This window comes from Trichechus manatus, unplaced genomic scaffold (genome assembly GCF_000243295.1).
Source record: "Trichechus manatus latirostris isolate Lorelei unplaced genomic scaffold, TriManLat1.0 scaffold00021, whole genome shotgun sequence".
Classification (NCBI taxonomy): Eukaryota; Metazoa; Chordata; class Mammalia; order Sirenia; family Trichechidae; genus Trichechus; species Trichechus manatus.
This window is the reverse complement of record NW_004443957.1, coordinates 16000252-16017961: the sequence shown is the minus strand read 5'-3', so window position 1 is coordinate 16017961 and position 17710 is coordinate 16000252. Positions and strand designations below refer to the sequence as shown.

General features: G+C 41.0%; 1 protein-coding gene across 3 annotated transcripts in view; it reads left to right on the top strand.

Annotated features, from left to right (window-relative positions):
• The first annotated feature begins 13336 nt into the window (after nt 1-13336).
• Nucleotides 13337-17710, top strand: part of ABL2 (ABL proto-oncogene 2, non-receptor tyrosine kinase) — a 130321-nt gene continuing 125947 nt past the window's right edge. For all 3 annotated transcript variants that reach the window (XM_004372862.2, XM_023728073.1, XM_004372859.2), the window contains exon 1: nt 13337-13745. In XM_004372862.2, coding sequence (XP_004372919.1) covers nt 13589-13745 — 157 coding nt within the window. In that variant the 5' untranslated portion in view covers nt 13337-13588. The remainder of the gene's footprint in view (nt 13746-17710) is intronic.

Sequence of the window (17710 nt, the reverse complement as noted above, 5' to 3'; positions counted from 1 at the left end):
GTTTATGAGCCACTAAAAAGGAAAAGAACATTGACAATTAAACTGTAACACACTATCCACTCTGAGACACACCTTATTTTCATAGATGATAAAATATTGTGAAAAAAATATGCATCTTAGATTCGATAAAAATACAATGTAAGGTTACAGGAGTATCCTATAGGATCTAAGCACAGAAAAGTACCCAGCATAGGAACAACAGAATCAAGAAGTCAAATGCTCTTCTCTCTCTCTTTTTTTTTTTCTCTGTCTGCACACCAATTCCCTCGTCTTCTCTAGTCCAAATGAGGGGAAACACGGCTGCCAAAATATCTTGCATTTTATGTTTCACAGACCAGGTTCTCAAAGAAGGGCTGGTCTTAGTTCCAATTTGAAAATTCCCAGGAAAGAACTGTAATTGGCCTAGCTTCGATCAGTTGACCATCCCTAAGCCAATCACCTGTGGCTGGGGGTGGAGATGAGGTAATTTTACACTATTCTAAGAGATTCATATATATTAACTCATGTTGTTGTTGTTGTTAGTTGCCATAAAGTTAACCCTGACTCATGGCAACCCCAAGCACAACAAGATCGGACCATTGCAATCCATATGGTTTTCGTGCTGATATTTGCAAGTAGATCTTCAGGCCTTTCTTCCTAGTCTGCCTTAGTCCGGAAGCTCCTCTGAAACCTGTTCAACATCATAGCAACACGCAAGCCTCCACTGACAGATGAGTGGTGGCTGTGTTTGAGGTGCATTGGCCAGGAATTAACCCAGGTATCCAACATGGATGGCAAGAATTCTACCATTGAACCACCACTGCCCCCATATTAACTCTTAACAACTTTTTAAAGTAGATGTTATTATTGACCTCATTTTATAAATAGGGAAACAGGACTTTTCCAGAAGGAAGGAGTAATCAAAGTAGCAAACGATGAAGAATGCACAAACAAGATGGTAGCAAACATGGTATACCTTCTTCTTCTGGAAGCTGCTCCTCACTACCCCGTCCAGAGAGAACTTTGTTTTGTGACTTTTTTTTTCAATATACTTTGGTGATCTTCCTAAGTACTTGGAAATAAACCTATCTCATCCATTTTTTTTCTTAACAAGTACTGAGAACTATATTAATGATTACTGTATTGGTGGACATTAAGTTGCTCTCAATTTTTCACCATTAAAAACATAATATTGTGACCATTCTTATGCATGTATCTTTGTGTATGCATAAAAGTAATTTTGGAGAATTACTGGGTAAAAGAATATATGCATTTCATATTTTTCTAGATACTGCTAAATTGCTCACCAAAGATGTGTTCCATTTACACTCCCACCCACACGTAGGACAGTTTGTCCTTTTTCACGCTAACCTCAACAACTCTAAACAGATAACTTCCAAAGAATAGGATATGTGCAGGGGTTCATTTGGGCCCAGAGAAGGGACACCTAACACACCCATCAGTTAAGGCTTCTTGGAGGAGGTGACTCCTAAGCTGAGTTTTAAAAAAGCAAGTAGGAGTTAGGTAGTAAAACAAGTGAGGGCACTGAAAACACAATAAAAAATTATTAAAAAAAAAAAAAAGTGTGGAATGGACTAAAACAACAACAAATATATAAAAACTACAGAAAATGTGTAGTGCTAGTGAAGATGTGGAACAGCCAAAACTCTCACACACTGCTGGTGGGAATGTAAAATGGTAAAACCACTTTGGAAAGCTATTAGACAGTATCTACTAAAGCAAACCCATTGCTGTTGAGTCGATTCTGGCTCATAGTGACCTTATAGCCCTAGTGGTGCAGAGCTTAAAGCACTTGCCTGCTAACTGAAAGGCTGGCAGTTTGAACATGCCACCCACTCCACAGGAGAAAGATGTGGCAGTCTTCTTCCGTAAGGATTACAGCCTTGGAAACTCTATGGGGCAGTTCTATTCTATCCTAAAGGGTCGTTATGAGTTTGAATCAACTCGTCAGCAATGAGTAATGTACTAAAGTCAAAATCCTATGTCTTATGTCTTAGCTAAATACCTAACAAAAATGCATACATATAGTTACCAGAAGACATGTAATAGGATGTTCATAACAACACTAATTGTAATAGCTCCAAAGGAAAACTATCCTAACATTCTTCAAAAGTAGAATGAATAAATAAACTATAATATATCCTCACAAGAAGCCCTGGTGGTGCAATGGTTAAAACACTTGGCTGCTAACTGAAAGGTCTGCGGTTTGAACCCACCAGGAGCTCTGCAGAAGAAAGATGCGGCAGTCTGTTTCCATAAAGATTGCAAACTTGGAAACCCTATGGGGCAGTTCTACTCTGTCCTATAGGGTCGCAATGAGTCAGAACTTGATAGCAATGGGTATAATATATCCTCATATAATGGAATACTATACAGCAATTAAAAAATAATTGATCTATGGGGAAAGTATTAAACGATGCAGGAAGCATCAAAAGAAGATGGAAAGAATACACAGAGTCACTATACTAAAAAGAATTTGTTGATGCTCAACCATTTCAGGAGGAGCATATGATCAGCAGCCAATGGTACTGAAGGAAGAGGTCCAAGCTGCACTGAAGGCATTGGCAAAAAACAAGCCTCCAGGAATTGAGAATACCAAGTGAGATGTTTCAAAGAATGGATGCAGTGCTGGAAGTGCTCACTCGTCTATGCCAAGAAATTTGGAAGACAGCTACCTGGCCAACCGACTAGAAGAGATCCACGTTTATGCCTATTCCAAAGAAAGGTGATCCAATTGAACGTGGAAATTATCGAACAATATCATTAATTTCACACGCAAGTAAAATTTTGCTGAAGATCGTTCGAAAGCAGTTGCTGCAGTACATGGACAGGGAATTGCCAGAAACTCAAGCTGGATTCAGAAGAAGATGTGGAACCAGGGATATCATTGCTGATGTTAGATGGATCCTGGCTGAAAGCAGAGAATACCAGAAAGATGTTTACCTGTGTTTTATTGACTATGGAAAGGCATTCAACTGTGTGGATCATCACAAATTACGGATAACATTGCAAAGAATAGGAATTCCAGAGCACTTAATCGTGCTCAGGAGGAACCCGTACATAGATCAAGAGGCAGCTGTTTGAATAGAACAAGGGAATACTGTGTGGTTTAAAATCAGGAAAGGTGTACGTACATTAGGGTTGTATCCTTTCACTATACTTATTCAAACTGTATGCTGAGCAAATAATCCACGAAGATGGACTATATGAAGAAGAACGTGGCATCAGAATTGGAGGAAGACTCATTAATAACCTGCATTATGCAGATGACACAACCTTGCTTGCTGAAAGTGAAGAGGACTTGAAGCACTTATTGATGAAGATCAAAGACTACAACCTTCAATATGGATTATGTCTCAACATAAAGAAAACAAAAGTCCTCACAACTGGACCAATAAGCAACATCAGGATAAATGGAGAAAGGATTGAAGTTGTCAAGGATTTCATTTTACTTGGATCTACAATCAACACCCATGGAAGCAGCAGTCAAGAAATCAAAAGATGCATTGTATTGGGCAAATCTGCTGTAAAAGACCTCTTTAAAGTGTTGAAAAGCAAAGATGTCACTCTGAGGACTAAGGTGCACCTGACCCAAGCCACAGTGTTTTCAATCGCCTCATGTGCGTGGGAAAGCCGGACGATGACTAAGGAAGACTGAAGAAGAGCTGATGCCTTTGAATTGTGGTGTTGGTGAAGAACATTGAATATACTATGGACTGCCAAAAGAATGAACAAATCTGTCTTGGAAGAAGTACAACCAGAATGTTCCTTATCACCAAGAATGGTGAGACTATATCTCACATACTTTGGACATGTTATCAGGAAGGATCAATCCCTGGAGAAGCGCATCATGCTTGGTAAAGCAGAGGGTCAGAGAAAAAGAGGAAGACCCTCAATGAGATGAATTGACACAGTGGCTGCAACAATGGGCTCAGGCATAACAACAATTGTGAGGATGGCGCAGGACCGGGCAAGTGTTTCATTCTGTTGTACACAGGGTCTCTATGAGTCGGAACCAACTTGATGGCACCTAACAGCAACAACAACTATAGAGAAAAATCTGAATGTATCTCATACACGTAATATTGGGTGAAAGAAGCCAGACACAGAAGAGAACATACTATATGATTTCATTTATATAAAGTGCAAAAACTAATCTGTGCTATTGAAGTCAAGATAGTTGTTACCTTTGGGGTGAGGGAGTAGGTAGAGAATGGAAGAGGCAAGAAGAGGACTTCTGGGGTGCTGGTAATATTTTACTCTTTTGACCTGGATGCTGATGACATGGATGTGTTTAGTTTGTGGAATTCACCAAGCAGTACACTTATGGTATGTATTTTCTCTTTGAACATTATACTTCAATAAAAAGAAGGAAATAAAACAAGAAGATATGGCTTTCAAAGCAGAGGAAACAGCATTAACAGAGGCACGAGGTGTGATGAGTTCACCTAGAAACAGCCCATAGACTGGAAAGAGAAGGAGAGCTTGGGAGTGGGGAGGGGGCAGAGGAAATTTACTCAGTAAGAGTAAGATTCCCCTGGGTACCTTCCACTTCTAATAACTCCTGCTTTTAGGATTAGCACAAGGCCATATAGCTAGTTACTTATAAAACCAGGACAGAACCATGTAGTAGACTGAAAACATGGCTATATTGCTTTGCTGTTCCTTCTATTCTATTTATCCTTTAAAACTGGGCTGGTCTTGTGACTTGCTTTGACTTATAGAACATGGTGGAAGTGATGCTGTGAGAATTTTGGAGTCTAGGCCTCAAGAGAGCTTGCAGCTTCTGTTCTTGTTATATTAGAATTCTGAGACCACCGTGCTATGAAGAAGTCCACTCTAATCTACTGATGAAGATCAAAGACTTCATCCTTCAGAGACCACATGGAGGAGAACTGAGTCGCTCTAACAGACAGCCAGCTCCAACTGCCCAATAAATGGAGGAAGCCATCTTGTTCTTTCCAGCCTAGCTGACCCTCCAGCCAAATGCAGTTATGTACAAAAGTGAGGTTAGGTGATATCAGCAGATAAACTATCCAGCCAACCCACAAAATTGCAAGAAAAAATAAATTATTGTTATTTTAAGCCATTAGATTTTTGGGTGGTTTGTTATGCAGCAGTCTCAGGTCCACTACAGTATATTAGTGCTAGGCTGCATTTTAAATGGATTATTTAGTCAGCTATTTCATTATTACCACTGAAAACAAAGTGAGTAGTAATTTATACCTTCTACTCACTTATTGACTATCCCTTTATCCAACATTTTGCATTTATCACAATAGTAAAAAATCTACCATCTGGCTGATTTGTGCATTAAGATTGTACGTCTGTCAGTGACAAATGCCAAAGTGCAAGGCAAGAGTAATGCTGGCTGTGGTGGTTAAGGTTATGTGTCAACTTGGCTGAGCCATGATTCTCAGTGGTTTGGCAGTTATGTAATGATGTAATTTGGAGTTATGTAATGATGTAGTCACCCTCCATTTTGTGATCTGATGTTGTCATCCTCTATTTTCTTATTACACTGATTTTGCATAATGACCTGGTCTTTGGAACCTAACCAAGTCTATAAGTGAAGAGACAGTATCTTAATTTAAAATGAATAGACCTTATTATTGCTACTGGTAACATTTATGCAGCACTCTACCAATCGTTTGAAATAGTCTCTTAATAATTTATAAAGTTTTTTAAATCAATGTAATATTGAATCATAGACTCTTGGGGCTAAAAGGAACAACAAGAGATCATTTAATCCATCTCCTTATCTTCAAAGATGATGACTTATTCTATCCTAGCCAGATAAGAATCATCATCATTCTTATCATCATCATCATCATCATCCAAAAAAACTTTTAAAAGTGGCAGTCTCTAAATGGAACAGAATTTGGCATTTTATAGGCTTTTAAAGATTTACTATAACAACAATGCAGAGACAAACCACTCACAAACAAAATCTAAAGTGCTGCATGCACAAACTGCTTAAGAAAAATGCTATGCACAAAATGACAGCAAAATTTTTTCTTCTAATTTATCTACATGAATACTTTCAGCCTATGTAGATAAATAAAGATACAGATGAGCATCACTTTGACTATGCAGGCGCATGCATGTATAAAGTAAAAGAAAAGATGTGGGGAGATGGGACAGCATCCAAGTATTGAAGGACTGTCGTGTGGAAACCACCACTGGTCTATCAGTTTGTCCTACTGTGGTGACTTGTGTGTTGTTGTGATGCTGGAAGCTCTGCCACTGGTGTTTTAAATACCAGCAGGGTCATCCATGGTGGGTAAGTTTCAACGGAGCTTCCAGACTAAGACAGACTAGGAAGAAAGGCCTTGAGATCTACCTCTGAAAATTAGCCAGTGAAAACATTATGGATCACAACAGAATATTATTTGACTATCTTGCTTTGGACATGTCATCAGGAGGGATCAATTGCTGGAGGAGGACGTCATTTTGATGATGTAGAGGGCCAGCAAGGGCAAGGGAGACCCTCAGTGAGGACTGGCACAACAGCTGCAACAATGGACTCAAACATGCTGTCTATCATGAGGATGATGCAGGACTGGGCAATGTTTCATTCTGTTGCACCTGGAGTAGACTTGACAGTAGCTGGTTGGTTTATCTATACATCCATCCATCTAGCTAGCTATCTATCTAATGTAGAAGAAAGGTTAGATTTGTTCTGTCTAGCTACAGGGTAAAACTAAACCTGGGGTGAAACAGGTAGAAGTTTCAGGGAGGTATGTTTAAGCAGTTCTACTCGGCACACATGGGGTCACCATGAGACAAAATCGACTCAACAGCAACCACCCCCAACAACAACGTTTCACCTTATCTTTACAAAAAACTTTTTTAAACAATTAAAATCCTTCAAAATAAAAGGCTTCCTCACTGGAGTTACTGCATAGAGGATTCCAGTAGATTGGCCTACATGACCTACCTCTAAAGTCCTTTTCAACCCTGTGGCACTGAGATTAAACATATTTGGGGTGTAAGTGAATTTTATAGGCAAGGAATTGTTACCAGCTGTGGTGGTTTTAAGGAGACCTGGTGGCACAGTGGCACAGTGGTTAAGCATTCAGCTGTTAACCAAAAGGTTGGCAGTTTCAATCCACAAGCCTCTCCTTGGAAACCCTTTGGGGCAGTTCTACTCTGGCCTATAGGGTCACTATAAGTCTGAACCAACTCGAAGGCAATGGTTTTGCTTTGGTTTGGTGGCACAGTGGTTAAAGCACTCGGCTGTTAATCGAAACGTTGGCAGTTTGAACTCACCAACTGCTTGGCCAGAAAAAGATATAGTACTCTGCTTCCATAAAGATTACAGCCTTGGAAACCCTATGGGGCAGTTCTGCTCTGTCCTACAGGGTCACTATGAGTCAAAAATCTACTCAACAGCAACGTGTTTTGGTTTGTGATGGTTTTAGGTATGGAATGAGTAGATTCCAGGGAAACCGTTAGACCTCTATTGATAAGTCTGAGATTCCCTTATGAGGGAGGCAGGATCTGAGGAGAAGTATGACTAGTGCAAGGGGAGTCATTTGGTAGTCATATTGGGGAGAATATGATTATTCCAAGTACTCATATTCATAAATATTAATTATTATATGATATTTATTGTTCATAAATATGATTATCATTTATCTTGATAAATGAAGAAGAAATTGAAGTTGTCGAAGTTTCATTCTACTTGGATCAACAATGAACGCCCATGGAAGCAGCAGTCAAGAAATCAAACAATGTATTATTGCATTGGACAAATCTGCTGCAAAAGACCTCTTTAAAGTGTTAAAAAGCAAAGATACAACTTTGAGGACTATGGTGTGCCTGACCCAAGCCATGGTCTTTTCAGTTGCCTCACATGCATGCAAAAGCTGGAAAATAAAAAAAGGAAGACTGAAAAAGAATTGATACATTTGAACTGTGGTGTTGGTGAAGAATATTGAATATACTACGGACTGCCAGAAGAATGAACACCTCAGTCCTAGAAGAAACACAACCAGAAAGCTCTTTAGAAATGAGGATGGTAAGACTTGGGCTTGCTTACTTCGGACATGTCCTCAGGAAAGACCAATAGCTAGGAAAGGACATCATGATTGAAAAGGAAGCCGTGGAGTGGGGGAAAAGACCTGGTGATCTGCTTCCATAAAGATTACAGCTTAGGAAACCCTGTGGGGTAGTGCTACTCTGTCTTATAGGGTCGCTATGAGTTGGAATTGATTCATTGGCACACAACATATTATATATATTATACACACACACACACACACACACATATATACACACAGAGACATTTTTCTCTTCTGCCTGAGTCATTCCCTTAGACAACATAAGTTAAAGATGAGTATTTTCTGACTCAGAAAATACTGAGGGGCAGCAAACATGAGGGAAACCCTCAATGAGATGGATTGATGTAATAGTTGAAACAATGGACTCAAACATGCCAATGATCATGAGGATGATGCAGGACTGGGTAACGTTTTACCTGTTATTCATAAGGTCACCATGAGTTGGAGCCAACGCGACAGCAACTAACAACAACAATTACCGCAAAAGTCATAGCTAAAAAGGAGACGTATAAGAAATGGGCTAATTGGATAGAACATGTATGCATACCACAGAAAGAGTGGGGGTTTGAGGAACAGGAAGTGAAGAACATTAGGGATTAAAATCCAAGGTATCCTGAGAAAGGACTTTGAAACATTAGAAGAAAATTTTAGATTTTGTACAAAATGAAGGGGAGACATAGTCAAAGTAGTGAGAGGACAAAAAGTTTTTGTTTTATGAATTGCTTTGTGGTAAAAGTGCGGAATCTAGGAAGAAAGACTAATAGTGGGAGAATGCAGCAGAGTGATGACTCAGCCTAAACTATGACTGTGATTGTGCAGATGTAAAGAAAGAGGTAGATCTGGGAGATATTGTAAAATGTGGCAAGAGCCTGGGAATGCAGACCGGTAAAGACAGGGATCAGTGAAACGTTGCTCACAAGTTCCTTGTTTCTGGAAATGGTGGTATTGCTGCTAGTGATAGGGAAGGTGAGGACGATGAGAATCTGTGTCTTCAGCATGCCTTCTTGCTGCTGGTGATGCATCTGGTCTTTCATGCCGGCTCCCGGCCATTAGTCAGGTAAGGCTGTTCCTGTGTCGTTCCTGTTACTTAATTAATTTCTCTGTTTCTGATGCTGCGTGGAGCTCACAGCTGTCTTCAGTTCAGTTTGGGATGGTACTGCTTGTGATTGTTTCAAGTGTTGAGCTGTGGCAGTAACCACTCCTTATGATAATGTACCTTAGGTAATTCTTGGGCAAGTCACTTTGGCTTGCTGATAGTGGTGTGAAATAGTTTCCCACATCTAATTAACTAGATTTCTTCCTAGTCTACTCTTTCTCCCTGCCTCCTCCCCACTCCCCCCAGCACACACACACATTCTGAGAGCTCCCATTTTACTTTGAAAATGAGAGTTGAAAAATATCTATAAGATAAGGCATGTCCTGGGCATACTATCCTAAAATGTAATGATTAATTCTCCACTTATAAGAATATTTGCTTTAGTCTAGGTAGGAACTTAAAAGTCAATGGTAGAGGAATCTTCATATGCAGAATGAAGGTATTATGTAATCATTCACATGCAGGTAGCTGGTGATAACCAGATAGGAATGACTAGTAAAGTAATATATGAGTCTACACGTTTTTATTTGTTGGTTGGTGTTTTGTTTTGCTCTGGTGGTTCAGTGGCTAAGCACTTGGCTGCTAACCAAAAAGATGGTGGTTAGAACTCACCAGGTGCTCCGCAGGAGAAAGGTGTGGCAGTCTGCTTTCCTGAAGATTTACAGCTTTGGAAACCCTATGGGGCATTTCTACTCTGTCCTATAGGGTTGCTGTAACTTGACGGCAATGGGTTTTTGGGTTATTGTTTTTAGTTTAAACGTGGGGTGGGAGACTAACTTGAATAAATACTGCAGAAATTGTTCCATGATATTAAGTATATACCACATGAAGAAGTTAGGTTTGAAAAGCTGATGAACTTCTGAAAGCAGTAAGTTTTTTGCACTAATAGTAAATGCTTATATGACACTTATTATATACCAAATACTGTTTTAAGTACTTTATATATATTAATTAACTTAATCCTCACAATAGCCCTGTAAAGTCTGTGGTGATTAAGGTTATGTGTCAACTTGGCTAGGCCATGATTCTCTGTGGTTTGGCAGATATTATATAATCATTCTCCATTTTGTGATCTGATGTGGGCAGCGAATCAGTTGAAAGGGGAGTTTCCATGGGGGTGTGGCCTGCATCCAATATATATGGATGTTCTGGCAAAGCTCTCCCTCTTTCTTGATCTTGCATCTGACTAGTCATCCTCTGACCTCCGGTTCTTGGGATGTGAGCCAGCAGTGTGCTGTCTGACCTGCTGATTTTGGGTTCATCAGCTCCTGGAACCACGTGAGTTAGGAGAAGCCTCAAGCTCTCGGATTTGGAACTTGCCAGCCTCCACAACTTGGTGAGTCATTTCCTTGAAATAAACCTCTCTCTATATATATTTATATGCTTCATTGGTTTGTTCCTCTGGAGAACCCAGTCTAAGGTCCAAACCTATTGCTGTCGAGTCAATTCAGACTCATAGCGATCCATAGGATGGAGTAGAACTGTCTCATAGGATTTCCAAGGCGGTAGCTTTCACAAAATCAGATTGCCACCTTTTCTCCCTCGGAGCAATTGGTGGGTTGGAACCTGCGACCTCTGTTTAGAAGCTTAGCTCTTAACCACTGCACCAGCAGGGCTCCTCCCTATAAGGTAGGTAATATTATTATCATTGTCACTTTACAGATGAAGAACTGAGGCCCCCCCAAAAAAAGTTGAAGTACTTTGCCTAAGATCAAATAGCTAATAAGTATCAGAGCTAAGTTTTGGACTCAAGCAGTGTGGCTTCAGGGTCCCTGCCCTTAATCATTGCACTGTATTATACTCATCTATCATATTTTTTGTTGTTAGTTATTGTTGAGTTGGCTCCGACTCCTGGTGGCCTTACGTATAACGGAATGAAATGTTTCCTAGTCTTGTGCCATCTTTATGATTGCTGGTATCATCTATCATACGGCATGCATGAATTAGCAGAGAAACCAGAATGTTACCCCAAAATTAAAATTCTGTCAGATAATAAAAATCAAACAATAAACTAAATTCTGGCTGTATAATAATCTTTATCCCTTGTGAACTTTTTTCAATAATTGAAAATATATTTTGGGAATTTCAAAAAAGTGCATTTTAAACACAAAAAAACTGATTCCAATGGAAAATCGATATTCTACCTAGTGGAAAGGATAGTGTTTCTGTTCCCATTTTGGGGGGCAATTTCAGTTATTTCTGGACACACCTGGATGGCAGTGGAATAATATAATAGTGCTCTTATATATTTGTTGTTGTTTGCCATCAAGTCAAGTCTGACTCATGGTGACCCCATGTGTACACAGTAGAACTGCTCCATAGGGTTTTCTTTTCTTTTCTTTTTTAATGGTGAATGGGATTTTTATTTGTGTGAAGAAAATATGTTAATTATATTAAAGGCAAACATGTTGTTGTGCCAATATTGTGTTCTTTCTCTTGTTTTTTTTTCCCATTAGCATGCAGACACCCAATTATTTCACTCATCACTTTATCCCACTCCCCACCTCATTTTTCTACTGTTCTTTACTGCAAACCTCACCGAAGAATTGTGTATGGTTGTGTATACTGACAGTCTCCAATACTTTTCCTTCCCATCCTCTTTTTTTTTAATTTTGTTTTTGGTGAAAATATATGCAGCAAAACCCGCTCCCATTCCACAGTTTCTAGACATAACGATCAGTGGCATTGATTACATTCTTCACATTGTGTCAACTTTGTTTTTTCTGTTTTAGTTGTTTTACTTCCATTTACTCCATAGGGTTTTCATGGATGTGAACTTTTAGAAGCAAATCTCCAGCCCTGTCTTCCTAGGTGCCTGTGGGTGGGTTTGGACCACCAACGTTTCTGTTAGTAGTTCAGTGCTTAACCATTTGTATCACCCAGGTGAGTATCTACATCACTGGATGGTTCATCTAAGGTCTGCCAGGTTCTACGAAAGACATATTAAGGAGACCTGCATCCACATCTCTCCCCAGCCCCCAGCTTCCAACAGTTATTTCGTTGCTTTTTTTGCAATGGTTCCCATCCTCTTCGTTTTAATCTTAAACACATTTTCAGTGTGGTACCTCCAACAACTGATACTTTTTTACAAGCAAAGAGGGAAGCCAAAGGAATAGCAGGGGGGAAGGCATTACCATGTTCCTCGAGAATTTAAAAAAACTGGATCAGTATTAAGATGCAAGAATACACAGTAGAGGGGAAATGATGAGTGATGAATGAATTGCACATATACATATGTTTATGTATATGTACTTGTATATATATTATACATAATGTATACATACATTTTTCTCTTCTGCCTGAGTCATCCCCTTAGACAACATAAGTTAAGGATGAGTAATTTTTGAGTCATAAACAGGGTCAAAGATGGATTTTTTTTTTCCTCCTTTGTCATCAGAGGAAGACCTGGCCACATGCACATATATAAAGCATGCCAGGGGAAGATTAGTTTTACTGACAAGCATTGTAAGGGTGACAGAAATACACATGTGGTTAGATGGTAAAGGAGTGCAAGAGGAATTCATGGTAATATGAGGAATGGATCACAACTGCTTCACCAGTGAGATTGAGGAATGCAGACAACCTATGCAAGTGCAATTTAACATGATGAAATAATTTTTTAAAATTTAAGTAATAAATTTTGTACAACTTAATTTATGACTCTTGGCCTGTTGCTGACAAAAGTGTTTAAAGGGATTCTCCTGGTTATTTTAGGGATCCTTAACTGGTTGGCACGGTCTAAAAGCCCCAACTGTGCTTACTATTCAGCTGTGCACGTGGTGGGCACTCAGCCTTCAACTGACAGATTTGACAGGTGGAGGTGAGATTCCCAAAAGGCTGTAGCTTGTAGAGCAGAACGTGGGAGGGGGGTCGGCTGAGGAGGGGTCAGACGTGGGACGTCGAGGTGTGGAAAAGGAACAGAGAGGCCAAAAGACCTGAGGAAGCGGTGGACCGCAAATGAGGTGGGCACTGGAGAACCCTGGCCCAGACCCACCCTGCGAGGAGGCGGGGGCGCGGCGCGCGGAGGGACCCCGGGCGGAGCGGGAGGGCGGAGCGGGGGCGGGGCCGGGCCGCCGGAGGCCCTCCCTCTGAGTAACGGAGGTGACTGGTCGGGGTGGGGGGGCGGGAGACGCTCTGTCCCACGCTTTCCCAGTGCTCAGTGGCTTAAAGATGGCGGCGGCAGCTGCGGCGTTGGAGATGCGGAACGGCCGGAGGAGGAGGGAAAAGGAGAATCTCTGAGTCGCGGAGAGGCAGCCCGGCGGCTGCTGTGAGGAGTCCTGGTGCGGGGACGCCGGTGGCCCGGTTGCTCAGGGCCAGGCCCTGCACTAGGGAGGGGAGGCCAGAGCAGCTCCAGGAGCCGGAGGCCGGAGCCAAGGAGGAATGTGACCAGGGGTCCGCGGGGGCGCGGGAGTACGCGAGCGCAGGGATGGGGCAGCAGGTGGGCCGCGTCGGGGAGGCGCCGGGGCTCCAGCAGTCGCAGCCCCGCGGGATTCGGGGCAGCAGTGCAGCCAGGCCCTCCGGCCGCAGGCGGGACCCGGCGGGGCGCACCGCGGAGGCCGGCTTCAATATCTTCACCCAGCATGGTGAGTGTGCCGGGCGTGAGGGAGTCGGGGAGGCTGGAGGTGGGGTCGGGGCGGGGTGGGAGGCAGACAGGCAGCCTTAGGGGGTCGAGGGGTAGATGGGTGCCCGAGAGTGGGGGCGGAATCTGCTGCCATCTGGGCCGGTCACGGGAGGCGAGGCACACCCCTCCCCCTTTCCGTCTCCAGCCTGGCTGGCAGCTCCGGGGGCGGAGAAGGAAAGAGAAGTGGTCTCAGGGACCGTGGATGGACTGTCCTCTACCCTGGGACGGGGCTGTGCGCCGGGGAGGAGGCGGTGGATGGTAACCCCAGGGGAGGGAAGGATGAAGGGAGGAAACCAGAAGGTGGGAGTATAAACCGGTCGTTTGCGAAGGGAACGTGAGTTGTGCCCGAAGGGATTGGGAAATAGGAACTGAATCTCCAGAGGCAGTGGCGTCATATGAGGTATATGTGTAAGTTAGGTGATGATTAGTGTCAGGATATGAACAGTGAACAGTGCTTGGAAATACCTTTCTATAGGGAAGATAGGGTAGTATCTCTTCACTGGACTCTGGTCACTTAGGAATTTTTTTTTTTTTTCATACTAGAAATGAAGGGCTTTACCAGACCATCCTCTGTTCTGTGCTTGTGAGTTGGACACAATTCTGAGATGGCTGGCAGGGGCTAGAGGTTGGGGGGCATGGTTAGGACTTTGGTCTGGATATGAAAAGAATTTTTCTTTGTACCATATTGTGTATGTGTGTGTGTGTACACACGTACGTACCTGTATCTACCCTATAGAGTCTGGAACCCATTACCTTGACCTCATTATCAGTGTACTTTTAGAATAGTTGTCTGCACACTCTTTTGATCATAGAGCTTTATCAGTAAGAATTCTGAGTATATACATAGTCCAGTAACTGATGGGCAGCTCTAATCCACCAGCTGCTCCTTGGAAAACCTATGGGTCAGTTCTGCTCGGTCCTATAGGGTCGCTATGAGTCAGAATCAACTCAGTGGCCACAGGTTTACTCCAATAACTTATGTGTCTATTAATTATATATAGGTACTAATGTTATAAAATTTATAAACATGCATAGAAATATAATTTAAGAAAGGATGAAATAAAAAAAAAATGTAAGGGGAGTTCTGATATTTTTTTTCTGCAGCCCAGTGGATCCTGCTTTTGCACATCCTCTGAGGTGCACCTACATCACTTTTCGGATCCCTGTTCTGGAGGATGGAAGAGTGGAGAAGGGGGAAAAAACAAAATTGACCTTCATCAGGTTGAGATACTTTAAGACCTGAGAAGAGCTGAAGAGATAGATGTGACTTTTATAGAAAGGTCTGGATAATTGGCTGAGGTTGAATGAGAGGTAGCAAACTGGAGTTTCACTAAAGAGGCATCTAGATAATAATAAAGGATAAAAGAAACAGTGTGTTCTATATTACACAATTTAGGGAAGGAGAGGAAGAAAAGTATGAATTATTTGTTAGAAATGTAGTTTTTGGGGAAGTAGTGATAGATGGTAGCATGCAAAGAAGTGAACACAAGGGGCGGTGGCTACTAGGTGAGTTGTGTCCGAGTTTTGAGTTTGGACTTTGTGAATAAACCAAGTTGTTTCTTAATGGAGGAGATATAGGTGATTTTGGGCAATGCCATTCAAGTTTTACATGTCTCCTATTAAAGATGTGGGTGAGCTGCTGTTCAAGGTATATGAATATTTTGTGAAGGTGCTATGTGAGTTACTTTTTATTGAAATCATTTTCTAAAATGCAGGAGGAAAGAATGGATGAATAGTTTTAGGGAACAAATATATCCAAGTAGTGTTATTTTGTGAGAAATGTTACTATGCATTAAATTTGTCCCAGTATGCAATGATGATCCTGTTCATCTAATGTCTTATTCAAGAAATAAGGTTTTCAGAGAAGGAAGAAATCATGACAAATGGAAGAGGTTTTGAAGAATGGATAGGATTTGGATCTATGGAGCAGGAAAAAGAGGGCAGTCTGGACAGGAGAAACAACTTGAGCAGGAACAGTGGGAATGAGTATCATTTGTTGATGGGACAGTGAGGAGATATCTGTTAGGAGCAAAGCAGTGTTGTGAGTTGGGAAAAACTCCTAGAGTAAAAAATCCTAGAATAAAAATTGTTTTCAACTGGCTGGGTGATTTAATCACTTAGCATTTTGAGTTTCTTTGTCTGTAAAATGAGGAGGTTGGACTGGATGACCTCTAAAGTACCTTCTGACTTTAAGATTTTAGATTCTAACTGAGGAGCAGGGAGAAGAAAACTTTGAATAGGTTGGATGGAACTGGGTTATGGAAAATTTGGCAGAGGAGTTTGTATCAGTTTACCTGATTAGCTAGTTTATAGGCTCTGTCAATGAACCCAAGTTTCAGATAGTGAAAACCTGGCCTTGAGTGGAGGCAATAAATAGGAGGGGCAAGTTTAAGGAACATTTCATTCATTCAATAAGCAAAAGTTTGTTTTGAGCACCTATTATGTACTGAAAGGAGCCCTGGTGGTTCAGTGGTTAAATCCCTTGGCTGCTAACTAAAAGGTTGGCGATTCAAACCCACCAGCCGCTCCAGGGGAAAAAGATGTGGCAGTCTGCTTCTGTAAAGATTTACAGTCTTGGAAACCCTATGGGGCAGTTCTTCTCTGTTCTGTAGGGTTGCTATGAGTCAGAATTAACTTGACGGCAATGGGTTTTTGGTTTTAATTTAGTGTTTAATACTTAGTGTTTTGTTTTTTTAAATATCTGACATACTGCTCAACAGTTTGGTGATTTCATTTCAATTTTACTTCCTTCACTCATTTGCTGAAAATTCTATTAAAAATTAACCTTAAATTACAAAACTTTGAATTTTTCTCTTAAACTTATCATTTTAAGTGGTCTGCTTTATTTTTTTCTTTTGGAATCTGTAGTTCATGTTTTAGCATTTGCAAAATGAAAAATGTGGGCATCCTCAGATTGAAAATGACATAGAAAGAAGAGGAAGGCTGTTACAAGGGAATTTTAGTTATGGTTATGTACTCGGCTGCTAACCGAAAGGTCGGTGTTTCAAACTCATCAGCTGCTTCGCAGGAGAATAGACCTGGCAATCTGCTCCTGTAAAGATTTCAGTGCAGGAAGCCCTTCTACTCTGTCCTATAAGGCCGCTGAGTCAGAATCGACTCGATGGCACACAACAACAGTAGAATTGTCACTGATTCTTAACAGAACTAAACTTTTAAGAGAGAAACAAGCCATTAGATTTTTATTAACCTCTAAATCTGCACTAGTTATAGTATAGCTGTGTCTGTATTTTTAGCAAAATGACAAAATAAGTTGTGGTACATAACAGATTCTGTTTTCATAGTCCAGTTGACAGTAAGATCCCAGGTAAAATTATAAAGTCTGAAGTTTCTCCATAAGGGTCTTTAGCCTGCTTTAAAAAAAAGAAGAAAACCCATAGAAAAGAAAAACCAGCATTCTTTTTTCCCTCTTTTCTGTGTTCCTTTTTCCTGTTCACTCTTTTTCAAAATAGGGAATGATAATGCTAATAATTAATGCTTGTGTAGTTATTGTGTAGTTAATGAAGACCTTTGTTTTTTGAAGTTTTTTTTTTTTTAATTGTACTTCAGGTGAAGGCTTACAGAACAAATAGTTTCATGAAACAGTAGTACAGATATTGTTTTATGACATTGGTTAACAACCCCACAACATGTCAACCCTTTAAGTTCTCAACCTTTTTTTTGGTGAAAATACACATAGCCAAAGATACACCATTTCAAAAATTTCTACATGCACAGTTCAGTGACCTTGACTACGCTCTTCCAATTGTGCTGCTATTCTCACTTAAGATGAAGGCTTACAGAACAAAATAGTTTCTCATTTAACAGTTACTGCACATGTTGCCCTATGACAATGGTTAATAATCTCACAACACATCAACAATATCCTTACTCAACCTTGGGTTCCCTATCACCAGCTTTCCTGTCCCC